General features: G+C 32.3%; 1 protein-coding gene across 1 annotated transcript in view; it reads right to left on the reverse strand.

The window, feature by feature from the left end:
• Positions 1–220: 220 nt before the first annotated feature.
• The window catches only part of LOC146995866 (5-hydroxytryptamine receptor 4-like), a 74,498-nt gene continuing 50,891 nt past the window's right edge, over positions 221–23,827 (reverse strand). The window contains exon 2 of the mRNA XM_085822942.1: positions 221–1,480. Within this exon, the coding sequence (XP_085679068.1) occupies positions 469–1,480 (1,012 nt within the window). The 3' untranslated portion in view covers positions 221–468. The remainder of the gene's footprint in view (positions 1,481–23,827) is intronic.

Here is a 23,827-nt window from a genome sequence, read left to right on the forward strand (position 1 = left end):
AGTTTTTATCCAAAATAAATTCCTAAAACCACGGCACAAAACACTGAACAAAACAATTTGTTTCGTTTTTCGCGTGATATGTGGAAATTTTAAAATATTGCTTAATTTTGTTTGTTTGAAATGTATGGGTTTCATTTTTAAATAATATGTACGCTTTTTGATAGTATATATTTAAATACTGTTGATAGATTAAATACACTATCAACAAACTTCTCATTATGCAATTTATACAGATGGAATGGCAAAACATAAACCTGTAAATTTTACAAACACATATTTTAATAACTGGGAAATTCTCTTGTCCGTAATTGGCTAGGTTCCCTTGCTACCGGTTAAGACAGATTCTACTGTACATCATATTCATTATACTTTACTAGGTCTCAATATATAATCTACTTTAATTTGATACTTGGTATCATGCCTATTATTCTACATGCAGCCAATATCCTCTTAAAAACGCATCGCAACTCATTCAGCTATCATTCTAGGCAGTTTCTTGAATGCATCTCTGTAGTCCTTTCGCAAAATCGCGTAAATAAACGGATTTGCAACCGAAGCGATAAAAATAAGAATCGTTGAAAAGTAATTAAGCACAGGAGGCGTATCATAACCAAAACATACCTTTACTTCCTTTGACAATGCATACGGACTGAAACAGATATAATACGTTACTACTACAAACATCATACTTTTGGAGGTCTTGCTCATTAAAGCTTCTTTCTGTATTGTTTTTTGTTTCTTTTGTGTTTTATTATTTTGACTCACATATATCGGTTTGACGGATCTTCCAGACTTATATGCTGTAAAAATAATGAGAAAATTACATATTCCTACTATAATAGCAGGGACATAATAGCAAACGAAGCAACCACCATGGAATAATTTAAAAACATCCCTGTTTCTTGTATAGTCCAGTGCGCATACGCCTTCTGTGTAGTCATAATGTGACCAGTAAGGCAAAGCTCCAGATAAACCCACGGCGAAACTCTGAAAAAGTATGAAGGAAATTCCACCAATCAGAATTTTAACGGAGATTATGGTTCGGTATTTCAAAGGATAAAGCACTGCTATTACTCGATCGAAGCTTATGAATGCCATGTTACAAGAAGATGCACAGGCGAAAGCATAGTTGAACGTTGTATGTGCTTTGCAGGCTCTCCATCCGAATGGCCAGTAGTCAAACATAACAGCGGCAGCTGATGGAAGCATAACCAGAATGGCAGTCAGAATGTCTGTGATGGATAAGAATACGATAAGAATATTGCCTGTTTGGAGTCGAAGAGATTCACTCCAGAAGGAAGCCGCTATTACAGCTGCATTACCCAAGACTGAGATCACAGCTATGACGATTGTGGTAAAGCAACCTATTACATTAGCAATGGATTTCCTGCGATATGGTGCCATGGTGAAGTTATCTGCCAGAGAGCCATTGAAACCGTAGTTCTGAAGACTCAAAGTTACATTTTTTATATCCATTGACCTGTAATAAAGAAAAAGAAGGAATTATCAGTTATGTTTTAAAAGACTTCAAATTTTCGAGATGAGAAATTTAATACTGACATATATATATATATGTGTATATATATATATATATATGTATATATCTATGTATATATATATATACGGCAATATATATATGTATATATATATATACGGCATATATGTAATTCAGAGATAATTAATAATCTTACTTTTTAAAATTTTCTAATTTCTTGTTTATTATAATATGTATATAATCAAGAGATAATAGTTAAATCAAAAGGAATGATTGATAAACTACCAAAACAGCAAAATCAAAATTTTTTGTATCTGTATTTTCTGTATCATGTAATCACGTTTACTTTGTATCATGTTTACTTTGTTTGAAACGTTTCATTACTATTTAAAGTGGATGCACTCAGTTCTAGCAAAACAAAGTTATTAATTTATTTGTCAGTATTAAATTTCTCATCTCGAAAATTTGAAGTCTTTTAAAACATAACTGATAATTCCTTCTTTTTCTTTATTACAGGTCAATGGATATAAAAAATGTAACTTTGAGTCTTCAGAACTACGGTTTCAATGGCTCTCTGGCAGATAACTTCACCATGGCACCATATCGCAGGAAATCCATTGCTAATGTAATAGGTTGCTTTACCACAATCGTCATAGCTGTGATCTCAGTCTTGGGTAATGCAGCTGTAATAGCGGCTTCCTTCTGGAGTGAATCTCTTCGACTCCAAACAGGCAATATTCTTATCGTATTCTTATCCATCACAGACATTCTGACTGCCATTCTGGTTATGCTTCCATCAGCTGCCGCTGTTATGTTTGACTACTGGCCATTCGGATGGAGAGCCTGCAAAGCACATACAACGTTCAACTATGCTTTCGCCTGTGCATCTTCTTGTAACATGGCATTCATAAGCTTCGATCGAGTAATAGCAGTGCTTTATCCTTTGAAATACCGAACCATAATCTCCGTTAAAATTCTGATTGGTGGAATTTCCTTCATACTTTTTCAGAGTTTCGCCGTGGGTTTATCTGGAGCTTTGCCTTACTGGTCACATTATGACTACACAGAAGGCGTATGCGCACTGGACTATACAAGAAACAGGGATGTTTTTAAATTATTCCATGGTGGTTGCTTCGTTTGCTATTATGTCCCTGCTATTATAGTAGGAATATGTAATTTTCTCATTATTTTTACAGCATATAAGTCTGGAAGATCCGTCAAACCGATATATGTGAGTCAAAATAATAAAACACAAAAGAAACAAAAAACAATACAGAAAGAAGCTTTAATGAGCAAGACCTCCAAAAGTATGATGTTTGTAGTAGTAACGTATTATATCTGTTTCAGTCCGTATGCATTGTCAAAGGAAGTAAAGGTATGTTTTGGTTATGATACGCCTCCTGTGCTTAATTACTTTTCAACGATTCTTATTTTTATCGCTTCGGTTGCAAATCCGTTTATTTACGCGATTTTGCGAAAGGACTACAGAGATGCATTCAAGAAACTGCCTAGAATGATAGCTGAATGAGTTGCGATGCGTTTTTAAGAGGATATTGGCTGCATGTAGAATAATAGGCATGATACCAAGTATCAAATTAAAGTAGATTATATATTGAGACCTAGTAAAGTATAATGAATATGATGTACAGTAGAATCTGTCTTAACCGGTAGCAAGGGAACCTAGCCAATTACGGACAAGAGAATTTCCCAGTTATTAAAATATGTGTTTGTAAAATTTACAGGTTTATGTTTTGCCATTCCATCTGTATAAATTGCATAATGAGAAGTTTGTTGATAGTGTATTTAATCTATCAACAGTATTTAAATATATACTATCAAAAAGCGTACATATTATTTAAAAATGAAACCCATACATTTCAAACAAACAAAATTAAGCAATATTTTAAAATTTCCACATATCACGCGAAAAACGAAACAAATTGTTTTGTTCAGTGTTTTGTGCCGTGGTTTTAGGAATTTATTTTGGATAAAAACTGCAGCTTCATAACATCGTTTGCTGAGATAGACGAAGGCTGGTCGTCAAATCTTATAAATGTCTACAATCTTTCATCAGCTTCATTCCACTTAACTTCATCCACTACGTTTTGCCTTCATCTAACCGTCTTTTCCTTTATCAATGTCTATTCAAGAATTTCGTCTTCATCTTAAAATTTTGTCATGGGAACAGTAAACTATCATGTTCAAAGAAGCCTGTATCTCCTCTTTATTACCACTGAATTTCTCCGAAAATGCAGGTAAACCATGATGTCGGATATAGAAGCCGAATGTATTTTAAAGCTAATAGAATCGTCGGCACTCGACGTTTCATCTACAGACATGATCATTAGCACAATTTATGCCAACAGCGATGTTATAATGTTCTTTATATCGATACAAAGTAAATTTGACGTTGTTTTATTGTTTCTTAAAATAATGGGCGCATATTTCGAAGTTCTTATATTTGCAAGTAAACAAATGGATAGGTCGTTCATCTGGATAATTCTTTGGTCCATTGACTGTATAAAGTTTATTATAATGGGCGACAGAAGTATAATATTAATATTTTCTACATTTACATCCTTATTTGGGGCAGTTGCCCAGCAAATTTCACAAAAATAAACAAGGAGATCATTCTTAGAGCGTATCATAATCTATCTACACGGTCTTTTATGACTGTTAATGGAAAGGTGTTTTGTTTTCATTTCATTTGACATTTTGAAGCATTGTGGATTGCAGACATGCCAACCACTAATAATCTAACCTTTTACGGCCAGGACAGTTACTAGTAATTGTTCTGCTTAAAGACCTTCTTTGAAAAGGCTTCCGTCGTAAAGTTTACGTAGGAACGTCGACGTGAGGAAACATCTCCATAGTAATCCATTCTCATCGGCATTATATACATGTTCCACAATCATATTACTTTCGTTTTCATCCACAATTCATTGAAACTGGATCATAAACCCATTCGTGTACACTTCGTCTATACTCCTCTGTTCACCTGGCTCATCTAATTGCAAATTCCATGACTCTATGTATAACACAGGATATAAATCTTCAGTCTTCACAGTGGGACTGAAGAAAAAGTTTCTAGTGTGCTGCAACTTTGTAGATATTGTTAGCATCAAGAATATCCAGATTTTAACGTTTATTTGACCGCACAACGTTGAACCTCTTATATTGTTTTCCTCTACTAATTTCGTTTTGCTGAATCCTCTCTATTTTCTCCAGCAGTTCCAGTTTAAATTAAGAGTGAAACATCTAAATTTCTCGAAAGTAACAATAACAACACCTGTGTTATAACATACATAAATGATTGCAGCTTAATGATGCGAGTTCCGGTTCTATCTGTGAGATGTACAAAACAAGCCACAATATCTCCCTTATCTAGCCAAAAGCCTCTGGGAGTACTGAGGGAGAGCTGTCAAATTGTGGCGTCTTGTGGGATATAGAAGTGTGGCGTCTTTACATAAAATTGTGTTGCCAGAACGTTAGCCCATTACATATTATGTCATAGGCGTAATTTTCGGATTTAAATTTAGACGTTCAAAAGTGCCGGTTTCTTTGTATTACCTGTTAATGGATACCGGTTACGAGAGATTTTACAGTATTTTTAGTAAATCTGGCACTGCAATTAGTACTATCAACCTTCTCTTTATTTTGCGAACTGTAGATTCTTGAAAGTTTTATTGATGATTATGATGCTTATGAAGAAAGTCTTGCACTAAGAATAATACGAGCAGTTATAATTTACGAATTTCTTTATACGAAAAAAGGTTTTTCATTCTTCATTTCATCAAATGGTAATACCAAGAGTAAAAAGGTAGGCATACAATTCATATTCGTTCAATTTAAATGTAATTTAAGTGAATGATTCACGATGTAATAAAAGAGTGAAGAGTTGAAAACTAGAAAACACTACAACATTACAAAAGAAGCTATATCATCTCACGGAAGTTTAGCGTATTGAAAATTCAAATTCCTATTATAAAGAAAACAGCAAGCGTAATAAGTCTTGTGATGGTACATGTATAAATATTTTTTTCTTTTTTGAAAAGAAGGTGAATTTTTATAGGTGCTTGAAATGCAGCAAACGAACGTAAGATAAAATTTTAATAAATAAGCATGGCATGCTGCTTTATGTGTTTTAATTTTACCATTAGTCATTTACTAAACGTAGTAAGTCTTGTAATACTGAAACTGTAATACTGAAAATTGTTTTTTAACAACTTGATATTTCAAGGAACTCTTTTAATCTAGCATATGAATCATATTTTTCATAACTACGATCATCGAATGAATCACAATAAAACTTATTCTCAAGCAAGTATTACATTGAACTATATTTCATGCGATTTGAAAAATTAGACGATTGCATATGATTGCTAATGATTTCAATTTTTGTATTTAGATAACCTGCTCTTATTCTGGATGACTCGAATGAAACATTTTTTTAACTTCTAGAAAAATAGTGAAATTTAATTTTAAAAAAACATATGTTGCACTAATGTGTCAATAATATGGATTCGCCCAGATTCTGAACTTCAATAAAGTTATACTGAGTTTGTATAGTAATTTCTTGTAAGACCAAACACTAAAACCAGGAACTAAAAACTGTAAAGGAAATTTTTATGTATATTCAATAGATCTTTCTCATAACTATTGAACTTACTAATTAGCTACTTTTCAATTACTGTTTAAACATTTAATATTTGGCTGAAAAAATAAGTCTTTTTCATACAAAATATTTTTCAAAGTTGTTCTTGTTATTATCGATAATGCTTGTTGGGATGGTTTCGGAAACTGAGGTTATATTAAATTAATAATTTTAAATTTTTCTAAAGCATTTTGGGTTTAATAAAATGAAAGACAAATCAAGAGCATTGAAAATAAAAATGCTGTGTATTTTTTATTCGAAACATGACTTAACACGCAGGTAGAAAGTAATTATTAATTTCAAACAGATTTTAATCAAATAAATGTCACATCATTGATGCCTGTCTGTAAGATCGCTGCCTGCATGCAATATCAGTTATAATTTACGAATTTAAAATTTAATTAAACAGTAATGATGAATTTTACAATGCAAACACTCCTCTTCCAGTTATTCTAACTTCTAAAACTCTTAAGAAATTTAAAGAAATGAACTCACGGAATATGTAAATATCTATCTAGAATAAAGTATTTTTAGGGCCAATTTGTTTCAGGAAAAATGTCTCACACTTAAGCTACATTTATAGATGTATGAAGACCTCTAAAAATCATCAACGCACCCGACCATTTCCTCTACCAATAATGAAGCCCATATTTGTAATTTTATACTTCATAAACTACGATTTATTTCCGTGTAAAAGATGTTCGATTAAACATTCGAAATTCATTTTATCCTAAATTTATGGCTGACAGACTATTCTCAGAAATTCAGTATTTAGATATGAAAGATATGCGAGCTATCGTAAAATGTTCTCACAAATATTTCATTTAACACTGAATTAGTAGATTTGCTGTAATACATTCTCACTAATATAATCAAATATACAGAGATAAACACACAAAATAAATACATAACTAAACTATCAAAACGAATATATGCTGCAACAGGAACTTAACAGCAGGTTTAACGAAACATTTAATTTTAACCCTTCTACACTGCCCAAGCTATTGTTTAAATTCCCAAATCCGCTACTTTCCGATCTTGAATTAAACTACAAAAACGAAACATACTTCATTCTTTAGTCAGCACAGATTAAAATCGCTGTCTAAATAACGAATTTTAAAGTAGGTAGCGTAATACCCAAGCATAGCAAAAAAGCAACAGTAACATAACACTCTAATATAAATCTTCATTTTCTAATACAAAAATGAGAAAGTTCTGCTGGGGTAATCACAATAAATCTCAGTTGCTGTAATAACTTTTCTAAAAACGTAATACAAAAGTGCTAAAAATATCTGTATATCTTCTTTATATTCCGTCTGTAACAAAAGCAGCAGCCCTGTTTGAATATTCCGTTTCACTCCAAACATAGAGCATTTATATCTTCTTTTTAAATTCGTAACTCGAATAAGTTGCAACTATTTCCTTTTATTATGTAAAGGATTCTAACCCCCATCTAACTTAAATTTATTAAACATGATTAAACTGCAGGTAGAGAATTCGTTTCAGCAAATTAAATAATTAAATTAAAGTGAATATACGTATTAAGAATAATACACGGCCCAAAATAATACACAGTTCAGGAATAGCACACTGCTCAGGAATAACACACAGTTCAGCTGGGAGTTATGCAGTTTCTGACCTTTGAAGAAATACTTATTTCCCGACATAGTAAACATGATAGTCTATTACTGTACCAAACTAGGGAACTTTATTATATCTTTATATGGAAATCTGTATATACAAATCGCCAACAATAGCTAAACGCCAACAGTATTCCTCCAATTAATTATAATCTTTTACATTCATAAAACATATTTTTCGTCCTGATACAAAAAAATAAAGCTAACTGTATTAACAAAAACAGGTCTGGAATAACTGAGATTGAGATCCGACAAATGAATATACGAACAGCAATTACGAGAAGCATTAACAATCGAAGAACTAACCTGACGAGTACCCAGAAAATTTGAAAGAATTCTTGTAAATCTATAATGGCGTGAAATATTTAAGGACGAGGCTCAGAAATTAGCACAAAAACGGAAAAAGAAACAAAGCAGACCGAAAGACTAATCAGGATATAGACTTATGACCTGTATAGTAGGGCATGCCCATACATGTCATATGGCTTAATGGGGAAAACGCTTTGTGCTGAGTACTGCCTCAATGATACATCTCATTATACAGAAATTATCACAGAGCTCTTGGAGAGTGAAGATATTTAACTCATAGACTGACCTGCAAGGTCCCCGAACCTCAATTTCATGGAACACATATGAGACCTTCTCGAGAGACGTTGAAAGCATGATCAGCCGCCAATAGCGATTCTGCAGCTCAAATTGGCACTACGACAAGAATGGACCGATATACTTCAACAGCTACTTGACAATCTTGTCGTTTGCAGGGACAGACGTTCTGTATCGCAGTCAGGAGTGATAATATCCTCCTCTAGGCACCTGTCACCTGTTTCTGTCTTCTCTCCAGTTGTGCTCAGAACTACCTTTTCAATAACGAGCCATATTATCTTTTTTATTCCTTATTTGGATGGTTTTAATCATTCATCTCTTATTTTCATATCTTCGGAATTTTATGACATGATTTAAGTTGATACGGAACACTTCTGCACAAAGTTATATTCGAAAATCCCGTCTCGACCTTAACCTTTTGCACGCCAGCGTATATGTATATTACATCAAACCCTTATTTGTAATCTTCATGTACATCTATCCAAACACGTTTTATTGAAATCGAATAACCAATTAGTTGAGTAATTTTTGTTGTGTTAGGAAAATATTTGGAGGGAAATTTTTTTTAAAAAATCTATGCAGCTCTATACTAGACTTTTCAGGAATTTAGTATATACTCTAACGGCGAAATGAGCTACCATAACTTTAATGGTGTTTTATCCCCATCTCCTTTACTAATATAGAACTCTAACAACTAAGATCTTCAACAACTAAACATTCAAATTAATATAAAATTTATTAACCGCGAGCGAAAATGCTAATTCACGTATAATGTGTGAAACATATCATAACAAAAATAATAGAAAAAAGAATCTATAAATAATGGTATTTCCTTCTCAATGGTTGCAAACTTAACGTCTAGCTGGTACAAAGCGATATATGGACTAATTTATGGAAACAAATATATTAAACACATTTGTGTATCCTGGAATTATGCTAAAATATTCGGATAAAACATCGGCTTGCCAAAAAAGCTCGTTTCAGTACTTCTTAGCATGTTAGCCACGAATAGCAAAGATCTAATTGTGCAAGCTATCTAACAATTGTAGCGACAAACTTTTAAAAGAGGTAGAGCATATCATAAAGATTGAAAATTGCATAGCAACCCGTTATTGTATGCCGCTATGTGGTGCTCTGCATGAGATCGTTAGAAGGAATATTGAAGATTTCCTCATCCTATCAGTTGCCAGCTTAGGAAAAGCTTTCTAGCATTTTATTTCAATCACATTGTATAGTAATTTCACATAATCTCAAATTACGGCCAAAAACAAAATACATTTCTTGAAATTTATCCTCTGGAACTTAAAGGAAAATTATTGTTTACTTGATTATCATAATTATTAACTATCATAAGTTAATAAGAAGCTGAGAAAGTTCATAAATTAACACAAACTGTACAAAATATTTCTTAATGCTAAACAAGGTAAACAAATAACGTATGTAAATTACTTCTCGCACGTTATTAGATCATGTAGGTCTTGAGATGTCTTGCAAAATCTGTATAAACGCATTCATGTGGGCCTATACATAGGCGCATAGCTTCGTGTACAATTATGCTAAAGCAGACATTTTCACTTTTATAACCTTTGTCTGACTTGAAAACGCAGCCAACTTGATCTCCGTTTGAATATCAAAATGGTGTTAAAGGATAAGCACACAGGATTTTTATTTTCCATTTTACTTGGATAGCATGAAAACCTGTTAATGAATTCAAATAAACTATAATTCCTTTTAATGGCTTTAAACTAATGTTTTCAGTCCATACGTAATTCATTAGAAATAGCTTTAGCTGTACATTACCACATTACGCTGTTGAAATAAAATGATTCATATATTTTCGCAGCGTTTTGAACGAAACGTTAAAGTACGATTAAGTTCTTAACTTCCCTGTGCTTGAAATGAGAAAATGGATCATGTGTGATATCACAGTACTTCTGATGTGTTATACTGTTCTCTTCTAATATATGATGAGTTACATTTAAGCGAGACCAAATGATGTTTAGGGGGAGAGAACGAAATTATTTTCCTAAATTTTCATTTTTAGAAGCAACAAGTTTAAATAGAGAAAAATCCTTTTGCTAGCTGGGTTAGCATTTCTGTGTCTTTCTCCTATACATCAGCTTCGAGAGAACATTTGTAGCCTTTTAGATAGTTTTATTAGGTTTATTTTGCTTTCTTTAATAACTGAAATTGCTAGGTTGAGCCTGGTTACATTAGAGCTATTCGTTTAAAGACTTCAGTGTTATGGAACATTCTTGCTGGCATAGTTCTGATAATCGTTAGGTGCAGTAGTATTTAAATTGTAAATTTGGTTGGTCATACCAGGAGTAGCTAAAACTACCCGTTTCAGATATAGATATTTTCTTGTGTAATTTAGCAAAGCTTTTCGTAAATATAGTAGCAAAACACGCAATATGCGATTAGGAAAATTTCAACTTTCAATAACGTTTATTTCGTAGAAACTCTCGACGCATGTCGTCGAAGATTATCTTGGAGCCATTTTTTCTTCAAATGATAAAAATATTTTGCTCTATTTGAGCGGAATTACATCAATCAGACGAATTGAAATCATTAAAAAATTTAAAAAGAAAAATTGCAGCACAATTTACTCTACAAGCAAATGAATTGAAATATTTGAAATAAGATTTGTTTGGGGAAAGGCCATGATCAGAATAAAATAGCTTCCATTCCAAACGGCAGAAAAGTTCTTTTCAAACTTTTTTCGAGTATTACAGACGACGTCGTTCATTCAGCCATCTTAACACCGAAAGAGTTAGCCAGAGTGCATTACAAAAGTTAGATTAACATTAGCTTTGGAAAACGGCCATACACAAAAAACCCAACGCTTACACGGGATTCGAATCTTTACTCTTGAGTTCAGAATATCAGTCAGCCTCAGCTATCAACCCTATATGGTATAACATCTAAAGCAACGCGTAAATATAGTTTTTAAATAGAAAATTTTTAAATTTTAACTAAATGTAAAGAATGTAAACAGCTTAAAAAAATCTAAGTTAAAAAATGTTTTTGTAAAATAAACTTTCATTTGAAATTCATAAAATACGTAATGAACTAAAAGACGAAAAATGATGTATCATATAGTTTCATGGAGAAGTTACGTAAAGCATACATTCATTTACAATTTTATATCACGAATAATAAAAGCGTGAAGAGCCTTTGATAAATTTATAAGGATAATGGTTTATACTTTTAACAGTGCAATTGGATTAATAGACTGGATTAATAGATCTCGTTATTTGGGCAAACATGCTTTTATTATTCGTGATATAAAATTAAACGTAAATTTTGTGAGAATTATTTAATCTCTTGTTCATGTGAAACTGTGTGATAAGTACTTTTCTTCATTTAATTCATCAAGTATAAGTTTCAAATACAAGTTTATTTTACGAAAAAATTTTTTACCTTATTTTATTTTCCTCATTTTATTCTCAATAACAAATTAAATTATTCAATTAAAAATCACTTTCCGGCAATTCAAAATAGCTGTTTCGCTTCGATTAATTTTTTCTACCTCAAATGGTCGAAAAAAACAGCGGCTGGGCAGTAAAGTCTCTGAACATTGATAGTTCACTCAGGAGTTCAAATCCCTGCGAATGTGCCGGCTGCACTGGCATTTTCGTGGTTTTCTTGGTTCCAATAGGAATACGAGCCAGTTTCCTTAATAGATCTTCCACGGGGTATCCCTTCCTTTCGCGGATACCACTGTGTGCATTTCCGTAATCAATTAAAAAAATCTAATGCGTACATCACATGACTTCCTTATACGTATTTTTTCTTGCATTTCATTTAAACTTATTGGATTGAATTAAATCTACTTCGTCATTAGCTCATAAACCACAATAGAATAAATGCACTCTTTAAAATTCACTGTATTTTTTACCATAGCGACATTCTGGCGCTAAGTTCTTTTAAGGGAACTCATACACCTTAAACCCCTTATGATCTTCGAATATGTGACTGTTGCAAGAATTGGGATATTTTATTTATTTTAAAAGCAATTACTTCCAACTTTTTACATCTGACTTCATATTATTGCTGTTGTGGAAAATAATAACCAGAAAGTTTGTGTTGCCACAAATATTTTTGTAATTTAATCCTTTTGTGACAAAATATTTCGCCATGTTTCCACCTTGCGCGCATGATATTTTAAAAATGGCTAATGGTACGTACTTGAAATTTGATGGAATTCTTTATATGGGCACTACTTTCTAACTGAACCAACAATCTGATGAATATTTTAATATTGAATAATTTCATGGACGAAAACATTTAAATTTTTTTAATAAAATACATTTTATAAACTTAACTCAAAATAAAATAAAAATTTAACATGAAATTTTTAGAATTTTAGGTTCACAGTAGTTTCCAAATGTTATAAAAGCTTTATATTAAATATGGAATTAAATTTTGAAACAGAATGTTTTAAACTGTGCGCAAGTTGCAAAACAAGTTGGAAACATCACGAAAAATGTTGTCACAAAGGGGATTAAATTATAAAAATATTTGTGGCAACACAAACTTTCTGATTACTATTTCAGAAAGCAGCTATATTATGTAGTCAGCTGTAAACAGTTGGTAGTAATTGCTTTTAAAATAAATAAGTTATTTCAATTCTTGCAACAGTCACCTATTCGAACATATCATGGGTTTTAAAGTGTATGAGTCCCCTTACAGTATTATATTTCGTTCATATTATAACTCAGAATGCACAAAATTTATATCATTTGAAGAATTATGTAATCTTTGCCCCATGTTCTTTTCAAATACTAAAAAAATCTAGAGTGATGCATAAAAGAAATTAGGCAAACAAAAAAGGAACGGTTTTTCACAGACGATTTAGTATTTTTCATTCAATTAATTCAGTTCTCACTTAGCGAAAAGGCAAAAATAGATAAAAACTCAAAATATATGTATTAAAAATTACGAAGGAAATCTTAAACACTTATTTCCTCGAAAACATTTCAGAAAGGATTAAGCATGATTTAATTCGCAATAATAAATGAAGCCGTAATCATTGTTGTTTCGAAGCTTAGTCTCTCTAGATTGGCAACAAATCTACTATTCTGCTGTTTCAAATGTAAACAAATATGTCCGCCATGTTATTTAAAAATTAGGCTTAACCACACTTAAACAGCTTTTAAATTGTTGATAATTGTACAAATATTGCTTGCAGATTTACTAAAGGCATAAAAATCTTAACCAGAAGATAAGAACAATATAATTCATGAGCAGGGTAACAGAGTGGATATATATATAAATATATTTCTGTATGTTTGGTGCGGCCGATTGCAACCAAAATACGAGGGGCAAATCTATATGTTATAGCAGTCCTATATACAAAATTTCAACGTTCTGAGGCTATTCGTTTTTGAGTTATGCGAGATACGTACATACGTTCGTACAGACGCCACGAAAAATTCTCTTCAGAATTCATTTTAAAGCAGTTTTGTAATTTTTTTGGAGGAAAAGAGTGTTTTATTCTCTCCTTACATACAGATATCATGGAAATACATCGTTAAATTGCATTTGAAAGAGGTCAAAATGGGATATTTTCGTTGAAATATGCTGCCTGAAACTTTTCGCGGTTACAATACTTTCTTTTTACTTCGTACAAGGAAGTAAAAATGGTCAAAAAATGTGACAAGTTTCGAAAATTTGCCACGAAATCAGCGATTATGCTAAAAGTTTCGTATAAATCTTTTTAAAGCTTTCCCGATTTATCCCATGATACAAACAGTAGAGTTCAGAGAGTTTTAATTTCTTCACTAAACGAATTATGTAGGAAAATAGTTTCAGTATTAGATTTTTATAAATGTAAGTCAAATTTCGGAAAACATATCGCTGCACCACATTGTATTGTCATCCGTTGTGCAAATTTTGGGCTCATCAAGAAATAGGATTTTAAAATGTCATAAAGTACATAGCATTACCTATCACAAAAAATTAAGTAAATCAACTTTTAAATAAAATGCTGATAATAATGTATGCAAACTTATTATACGGAAAAAATTTTAAAGATTTATTTCTAGATTTCATAGCACATAATTTTAAACGTTAATTAATCTTTAAATTCTGTTGAATTTAATAAAATAAAGCGAATGTTAAATGCGATGAAATGTGTACAAAAAACATTAAGAAGCGTGCGACGTAATGATATCATATCCTTGACAGTTTGTTTCCAAACGATCGCCGGGAGAATTGATTTATTTCTCTTTTCTACTTCAGACTGCAACATATGTTTTAAAAAACATTTCGAAGCTTGCCCAGCTAATATTTTTATCGTTCTTGTTTTTAAAGAGAGAAAAGAGTTTATTTCATAATCTGTGAAAATTTCGAAACCTTATATCTGATGTTGAAATTTTAAAATAACGGACGTGGTGGTGGTGTGTGTATTGAATTATGGCAAAGCACACTAGGGCTATCTGCCTAAGGGGGGATGCCTTCGTGGAGGACTTTCTAATGGAACCTGGCTCGTATGCACGTTACACATGGGGAAAACCACGAAAACACCCATGCAGCCAGCCCGTTCGCGGGATTCGAACCTCGGGCCGAGCTACCAGTGTTCAGCGACTTTACCGCTCGGCCGCTGGTGAGCCCAATATAATGGACGTAAAACAGGGAGAAAAGGAAGAGTTCCTCTTCGAGCCGGGTAGCGCAAACGCGCGCTTATCGCGGAGGCCGGCAGTGTCTCACGCGAGCGTCTGTCCAGGGCCGGGGGCTTTTTTGCTACTAAGCCTAAATCCATGAAATTTCCGAAGTATCAACACATTGTTTAATAATGCTCTATAGAGTATTTAAACGGCTTATGCTTTATAGATAATTTTATACTATATACTTTAATTACCTTATTTCTTGTTTAAATGCATATTTTACACATTTTATTTTCATTACTCACCATTTTATGACTTTTAACATTATGCATCTGAAAACTAAATATATTACTTAAAATTCTCTTTTGTGTGAAAAATTTGAAAACAGGGATTTACACACAGTCCTACGTTACATTCCTTGCACTCGTAATAACTCATTTGCCGTTTTGGAGGATTTTTCCGGGAATGTGAACAAACGAAGCATCGTCGTCTCATTTTCTTATCAGTCTCTTCTGAACAAAATTTTGGAAAATGTCTTTAAGTTAATTTTCAGAATCAATATCAGAATTTCAGAATCAATATCTGAAATATTTTGCATCATTTCTGCTATTTCATGCTCTGTTAAACATTTTCGACGCTTCGACATTGCAACGGTAAAAACAGAAAGAATTCACGTCTAACAAGATCTAATTATTTTTTAAAAACTGAACTGCAAACCGAAATACCCAACGCTTTAGCGCAAATAAAACTTCTCTACTTAAATAAACAACTACCACGTGCGAATAAAGTGCGATTTAAAGAGACGTCATAAATCACGCCATTCGGAAACATTTATATCCCCTTTTGTTATATAATCAAAAACACGTGTATGTGAGTCCTGCTTCTCTCATTTCGAGTAGAAGGTCTAATGTACACTGCCCAAAAAAAAAAAATGGGACAGTCCTATATCTCCCGATCTACTGGGCCGATTAACAAAATTCAAATTGCGTTCTTCATGTCTCGAAGGCGCGACTTAGGATATATATTAGATTTATATATAGCACTATTCTAACATAGGTATTTTGACACAAAATCGGACTTTTTCTGAAATAACATACCAATTTTTTTACATATTTCGATTCTACGACTCAAATTACGCCTAAATATGAAATTTTGTAAAATTTGGAGCGAAATTTACGGAGAAATTCACAAATTTATGTTGGCACTTTTTTGTCAGTTTACACCAAGAATACTTTACTTGGCGAACTTCTTAATATATGGCAACCTAATTTCCTTTCCCGTGAGAGGAAAAAAAGTCACCATCGTTCCTTTTTTCCAAATAATATTCTTTATATTATATTTTTAATTATAACTTATTATTTTAAGTATTTTTTTCTTTTTCGAATTTCATTTTAATTGTTTAAGTTGCACTTTTTTTTTCCGAATAACTGTTTTAAAAATTTCCATTTACCTATTCGAACTGCGGAAATAAAGGTGCAGCGTTTATTTATTTATTTTTTTTTCAAATAGTTTTCTTTATATATATTTTTCGTCATAGTTTTTATTTTAGGTCATTTTTAAATTTTTATACTTTTATTTTAATTGTTTGTGTTGCATTGTCTCTTCAGATAATTGTTTTAAAATTTTCTATTTATTTCTTCGAACTGAGCATTTTAAATATATTTATTAATATCAATTTTCCAGAATTTGATTTTATTTATTTGAACTGCATTTCTTTCGGAAAAATTCTTTGTAACCCAGACTACGATGCGTTTGAAAACTGCATACTAAATTAAAAGAGAAAATACAGTAAAGTACAGTTTTACACGCCTTTCAATGTTCCGTTCAGAAAATATATATGTAAATAAGAGAGATGTATAACTGATATTTTAACTTAGGATGACTTGCATACACTGCTTTAAACAGTTTTATCATTGTGCCCATTGCTTTACACAATTTTATCCTACATTTGGTTTCTTAAAATGTTATTCTTATTTTAGTCTTTTTTTTTTTTTTTTTTTTTTTTTTTTTTTTTTTTTTTAATCGCAAGAATCAAATATCATAAGATTGAAAAGTTTTAAATTTAAAAAAATACGAATGCTAAATTTTACGAAAAAATTTATTTTTCTTCTCTTTTTCTTTAAGCATTCTGAAAGTATATTGAAAAGTATCCAACTTTTCGAAACATTTTGGTATTTCTGACAATCATTTTAAATAAAGTTATCGCCTTCCATTTCATAAAGGCCCACAAACGGCCGAGCGGTAAAGTTGCTGAACACTGGTAGTTTCACTCCGGGGTTCGAACCCCGGTAAACGGGCTGGTTGCATGGGCGTTTTCGTGGATTTTCTCATGTGTACCGCGTATGACAGCTGGTTTCTCTTAGAAAGTTCTTCACGAAGTATTTCGTCAGAGCCTTTATCAGTCTTTAGAGGCTAAACATTTTAAAGGTATGAGATGAAAGGAAAGACTGGTTTCATCAAAAGGTTTTGGTTTATTTTATTATGACAAAGCACACTACGGCTATCTGCCTAAGGGGAGGTATGCCTTCCTGGAGGACTTTCTAAAGGAAACTGGCTCGCATACACATTACACATGGGGAAACCACGAAAACGCCCATGCAGCCAGCCCGTTCGCGGGATTCGAACCTCGGACCTAACTACCAGTGTTCGGCGACTTTACCGCTCGGCCGCTGTTTCATCAGGAAGGGGAAAAAACATCTTTAGGTGACATCCACATACATCACTGGATAAACTCCTGAATCTTCAAATAATTCGACTGAGAAAATCATGGGATTCACCATTTATGATACAATATGATGTTCTATAACGTAATTTACACAACCATATAGTTTAAAACCAGTCGCGCTTCACTTTAATCTGCAATGATATCGTTTTGTCTTTTCTGTTAACACAAGCTCAATTGATGGTATTTGCTGGTGTACACGTCCAAGTGTTTTCTCTTTGAACACCTAAATTCTTTGAAGTATCCTGAAAGTATATTCGAAAGCGTCCAACTTTTTGAACATCTTGGTATGTCTGACAGCCAAATTTCCCTGCAAATTTTTGCTTACTTTTCTCCCTAATTTTCTTCTTTCCTTCTACAGTTATTTTCAGTGCTCACACAAGAAAATTAAGATTTTTCGACTGCTAGACTTCCATACATTTTGCATTCTTGTCAATTTTTTAAAATATCAATTATATGAATTGCGTTTCAGCTAAAGACAGCTTTTCATTTTCTAGTCATTTTAGCTATAAATAAAGTTTAAAGCAAAGTCCAAAAGATAAATATTTTAATTAAAAGATTTTTGCTAAATGACAAAGAAATAAAACAGTCCAGCAGGGTTTATTCTGCACCACAGAGTAACCCGATTCTTATATCGGCTGAAACAATCTAAATCATACTAAAGATCATGTTTTTTTTATACAGTCTAGAACGAGAGAGAAAAATTAGCTTCTTAAAACATTCTTTCTAAGAGAATTAATATAAAAGATTATATTTATATATATATTTTTAAAGCTGGGACTTGAACCAAACTGTCAAACTTTTAAAGTTTAATTTACATAGTGGTTATAATTTACATAGTGGTTCAATTTGAAATGGTCATAAAAGGAAAACTATCGGACCAAATGTTATCAAACTTGGGAATCGTGTAAAGGAGGTTATGAGAATTTATTTTCCGCGGAAAAAAAAGAGTTCAAAAACTCACCACCAGGGGGAAAATGGCGCTGTATACAATATTGTTAAATGAAATAAGACACGAAAACATCTGTTTAAAATGCGTTTAATATTTTCCGAAACGTGTTACAAAGCATGTTCAATGTAGCGTCCAGCATTTTCCGAAAGCAAGTTAAATTATGTTACTGCATTCTCAACAGCAGCTCTTAGCATATCAGGTTTGGTTTTGGTTTGGTTTATTAGATTACGGCAAAGCACTCGAGGGCTATCTGCCTTAAGGGAGGGATGCCTTCGTGGAGGACTTTTTAAGGGAAACTGGCTCGTATACACGTTACACATAGCATATCAGGAGGAATGTTATCAGTGTATCACATTTTTCATTTCTGCCAAATTGTTTAGATTATCACCATAAACAGTGCTTTTGAGATAACCTCATAGACAAAAGTCACAGAGGTTGAGGTCTGGTGGGAAGAGGGGAAGTGTTGGCCTATAAGACGTTCATTCGTGAAATGTTGTCTAAGTAACTATGCGACACTCTTGAGGTGGTGCCCAGCCCTGCATAAAAATCGTAGTATCTAAAATGCCACGTTACTGCAGTTCATGTATCACGAAACATTTTAATATTGGCTCTAAGTGAGCTGCAATCGCAGTAGTCCAGCTGTCCACTGCTCTTCAGAAAAAAAAATGGTTCAGTTATAAAACTAGCTGTCATTCAACAGTAAACGGTGTGAAATGACTGTTATGCAATCGAATGCAGTAGGAGAATGCAATGGAACTAGACAGATAACATGAGAGATTTCTTTGGCCCAAATCGATTAAAAGCGCTTTGAATCAGTATCTTCATGTTTTAGTGCCGAATTCAGGCTACAAATTACAAATTAGCGATCTGTAAGAAAACGATTTCCAGATTGTACGCACTTGTGAGAGTGATTTGCGATCTCACATTTTCTAATCGCTAATTCGTGGTTTTCACGGACGAAATTCTCACTTACAGGGATGGCGCACTCGACATTTATCGAATTTAACGTCTTTAAATGGTAATTTGCCTACTTCAAAGATTCTTAAGGCTATACAACATATTAAACCCGTTTAACAAAAGATTAAGTTAGATTCCGACCCATATTTTGTTTAACAATATTGCATACAGCGCCATTTCCCCCCCTGGTGGTGAGGTTTCGAAATTCCTTTTTTTCGCGGAAAATAAATTCCCATGACCTCCTTCACACGATTTCCAAGTTTGATAACAGTTGATCCAGTAGTTTTCCTTTTATGACCCTTTCAATGTGGAACTTTAATTATAAACACTCTGCATATTATTAAATTTTAATTTGAAGCTATGCATTATATGTATACCATATAATGCATATCTTCAAATTATTTTCGCTTTTATGGAAAAATAAAAAATCGAAGCAAATATACTTAGTATAATGGACCAAAACTGAAAACATTCCCCCTCCCTCCGAAAATAAAATATTGAAATTTCGAACTTGAATTTATTGGGTTATCGAAATATTTAATTTGACTTATCTTCTAAATCCTAGTTCCGACAACAATTCCGTCAAAAATTCCGAATTACTTAAGCTATAGTAAAAGATTTAGTATATATTCACTGTATGTTAATAAAGTAATCAGAGTGTAATAAAAATAGATTATAGAATTTACACTGATGTAACTTTTTGTCTGACTGCATAACATGTAATGGAAGAGAAGGTTTGTAGAGATCTGTTTTTGACATGCCTCTAAAAGTAGATGTCATATTAATTTTGTCTCTTCAATTTCAAAAAACGTTCCTTTGAGAGGCAACTTTAGTTTTTGAGAAAGAAAAAAAAAATCACAAGAAGACAAATTTGAAGAACATGCAGGACGATTGAGTACACATACTTATTTTCGGAACACAAGCGGTTCTCCGACTGGTTATTGAATAATGAAAAGATGCATTGTCATGAAATACAAAACATTTGGAATACGTTTTCTGGCTGAATAACGTAAGATTAAAAATCATCTGCTTAATTCACATCTATTTACAAGTCAACTACTCGGGCAATTGCAGAATCGTTTTGATCCTGAGGTTGTAAGACAAACCTAATATCACTGGATTTAAACACTTCTTTAATCTTCCGAGAACGTTTCTTCTTTAGCTCATATTCCAAGAATATTAAGTGAATACAATTATTGCCAAAGAAATTGAATATTCATTTGCACTACGGCTTGGTAGTTTACTAACGAGTTAACAAAACTTAAATTCTGCTTTTTGTGTCTAAGAATACAACAATATTTTAAATATTTACAAATAAAATATTAAATTGGAGATTTAATTGGAGCCTCATCAGTTGCCTAGCATTTGAAAAAAAAAAAAAAGATTGTTAAATACTAATTGTTTGCTGCTCAGTCTAACCCTGGCTGCATGGTTGGTTTTCGTAGTTTTTTAGGTTCTTTTTACAAAGATTCTCTATGAAAGCATCTTAATCAAATAGCTCCCATGTTCTTTCTATGTTCAAATAACCAACTAACCTAGTTTAAGCGCGATTTCCAAGTGAAGTTACTAGTAAAATCCGAATACTCATTAAAAATCATGTAGCTAGCCAATCGGGAGTAACATGAAAGATACGGCGCCAATAATTGAAATGTTGTTAAGGTACGCTGTTTCTTAACTTAGATGGTCATTCCTTAATTAAATAGCCCACCAACGGCCGAGCGGTAAAGACGCTGAACACTGGTAGTTCAGTCCGAGGTTTGAATCCCGCGAACGGGCTGGCCGCATGGGCGGTTTCGTGGTTTTCCCCATGTGTAACGTGTATACGAGCCAGTTTCCCTTAGAAAGTCCTCCACGAAGGCATCCCGCCCTTTAGGCAGATAGCCCTCATGTGCTTTGCCATAATTAAATAATCCAATCCAATCCTTAATTAAATATAATTGATTTGTAAATTCTACTAGAACTGACTGTAAGAATTGAAGTGGAAATAAGTAATATGGTGTGCAATCTTGATTAATATAAATTAAAAATATTTGCATAGAAAAATGTTCAGACAGAAAGTTTTTTGAAATATTTGCAATTACTTTATAAGAAGGATTTATTAATAACCGTAATAATTACTTATTATATTACTGATGATTAGGATTCAGTTCTTGTCAATTACATTCCAAATTAGAATTTTAAGGATATAATGAAAATACGCTACGCACAAAAATTCATTTTAGGGTAAAAATGAGTTGATTTTTTATGTTTTAAAACTTCTTAAATTCATTTAGTAAACATCGTATCCTCGTTGTTTATTGAATCCAGAATGTTGGTGTCGTTTATATAATTATTCTTACTTGTCCATAGAATCTGCTGACTTATCCAGCCATTAAGTAGCTGCAGATCATTTCTACATAACTTCCATTAATTCAGTCTCTAGAGGGTTGTATGTTTATATCATAATTTGACTTTTATAAAAAATGATTATTCTAAATATAATGTTTCTATAAAAATATATTGTGCTTTAAAAATATGGATAATAGTATCAGCCGCTCTTTCAGCCACTTCAAAAGCAACAGTTTGTTTAGAAATAAATTATGCAGTTAATGTCATAAAATTCAAATAAATAGCAAACGAAAATTCTCAGTTTTAGACAATTCGATTTAAACGAAGTAAAGTAGCAGACGATAAAACGCCGAAGGTAAAAATTTACTCTTACAAAAACTTACTCTTAAATTTTTTAAAAAAAGAAAAGATACGAGAGAAATTTAAAAAGAAATAGTTAAAAATTTGAATAATATCATCTATAATTTAAAAATTAGCCTTTCATATAGTATTAATAAATATTTATTACGCATCATTGAGGGAAAAAATGTCATATAATTAATTCTCCGTAAAATTTTACTTGAAGTTTAAGGTTAAAAATAGCTGTGGCAATTCAGTGTAACAAAAATCCATAGACCACATTTGGCGTTATTATCGCTCAAAAAAAAAGGTGCCAAATTTCAAAACGCGAAATTATGTAAATTCGTGTATATCTTAGAAAATTTTGAATAAAAAAGTCTAATTTTTTGCAGATATGCTTAAAAATACACCTACTTTAAGATGATGGTAAAAATTTTATAGGTTATTATTCAAAATTTTTTTCGAAAAATCTATAGAAATTATTTAAAAATAGAAATTTAAAAAATAAAACGCAAAAAATGGGTAAATTTTATTTGGAATGAACCAAAATTTCGAAATGTGAGAGAAAAAATCAAAAAAGTTTAATAAGAAAAGAGATATTAATAAATATTTGCCAAATTCAATTAACATTGAGGAGCTAAAATTTTGAGAGCTAATATTTTAAAAACTATTCGTACGATTTTTGCAAAACTTGGTATTCTGGCATAATTTGAGTCGTAGAATCGAAATATGTAAAGAAATTGGTATGTTATTTCAGAAAAAGTCCATTTTGTGTCAAAATACCTATGTTAGAATAGTGCTATATATAAATCTAATATATATCCTAAGTTGCGCTTTCGAGACGTGAAAAACGCAGTTTGAATTTTGTCAATCGTCCCAGTAGAACGGGAGATATAGCACTGTCCCTTTTTTTTTTTTTTTTTTTTTTTTTTTTTGAGCAGTGTACATGTATCTGAAACAATATGGACATACAGTGCCATCTTGTGGCAGAAATTATAGTTTTTAAAACGTTCCAGGACACTGGCACAAATACGTGACAGTCGATAGTGAACGGGAAAATGCTCTTGCACGCCTGCGTGTCAGCCGGGAAGTGAGTGTGTTCGTTGCTGGCACGTAGACGTGACAGTCGGCGCGAAGGGGTTAAAGAAAATAACGTGACGAAGAAGCAATAAAAAACAAAGACAAATACTTGTTAGTTATTAATGAATAATTACAAATTAATTCGTAATACAGATATATTTAATTATTCAATAAGAAAAATAGGGCTTCAGAATCTCTGACGATTCATGTAATTTGCCTTATGACCCACAGATGGATCCCCACTCACTTTTCGAAACTACTATCTTAGAAACCCAAATCTCTTAAAAATCAGATCTTGGGTGTTTCAAATGTATGTTCTAAACACTTTTAAAATGTCGCCAGTTTTGGGATATTTGTCAATTTATCGCATATTAGTAATTTTTATATTCAGTGACAAAATTTGTCATTAAGGGGAAGTAGACATGAAACGCTTACATCTCCGTTAC

This window comes from Stegodyphus dumicola, chromosome 8, assembly GCF_044657685.1.
Source record: "Stegodyphus dumicola isolate Sdum_Otavi_A_Nest chromosome 8, ASM4465768v1".
Lineage (NCBI taxonomy): Eukaryota > Metazoa > Arthropoda > Arachnida > Araneae > Eresidae > Stegodyphus > Stegodyphus dumicola.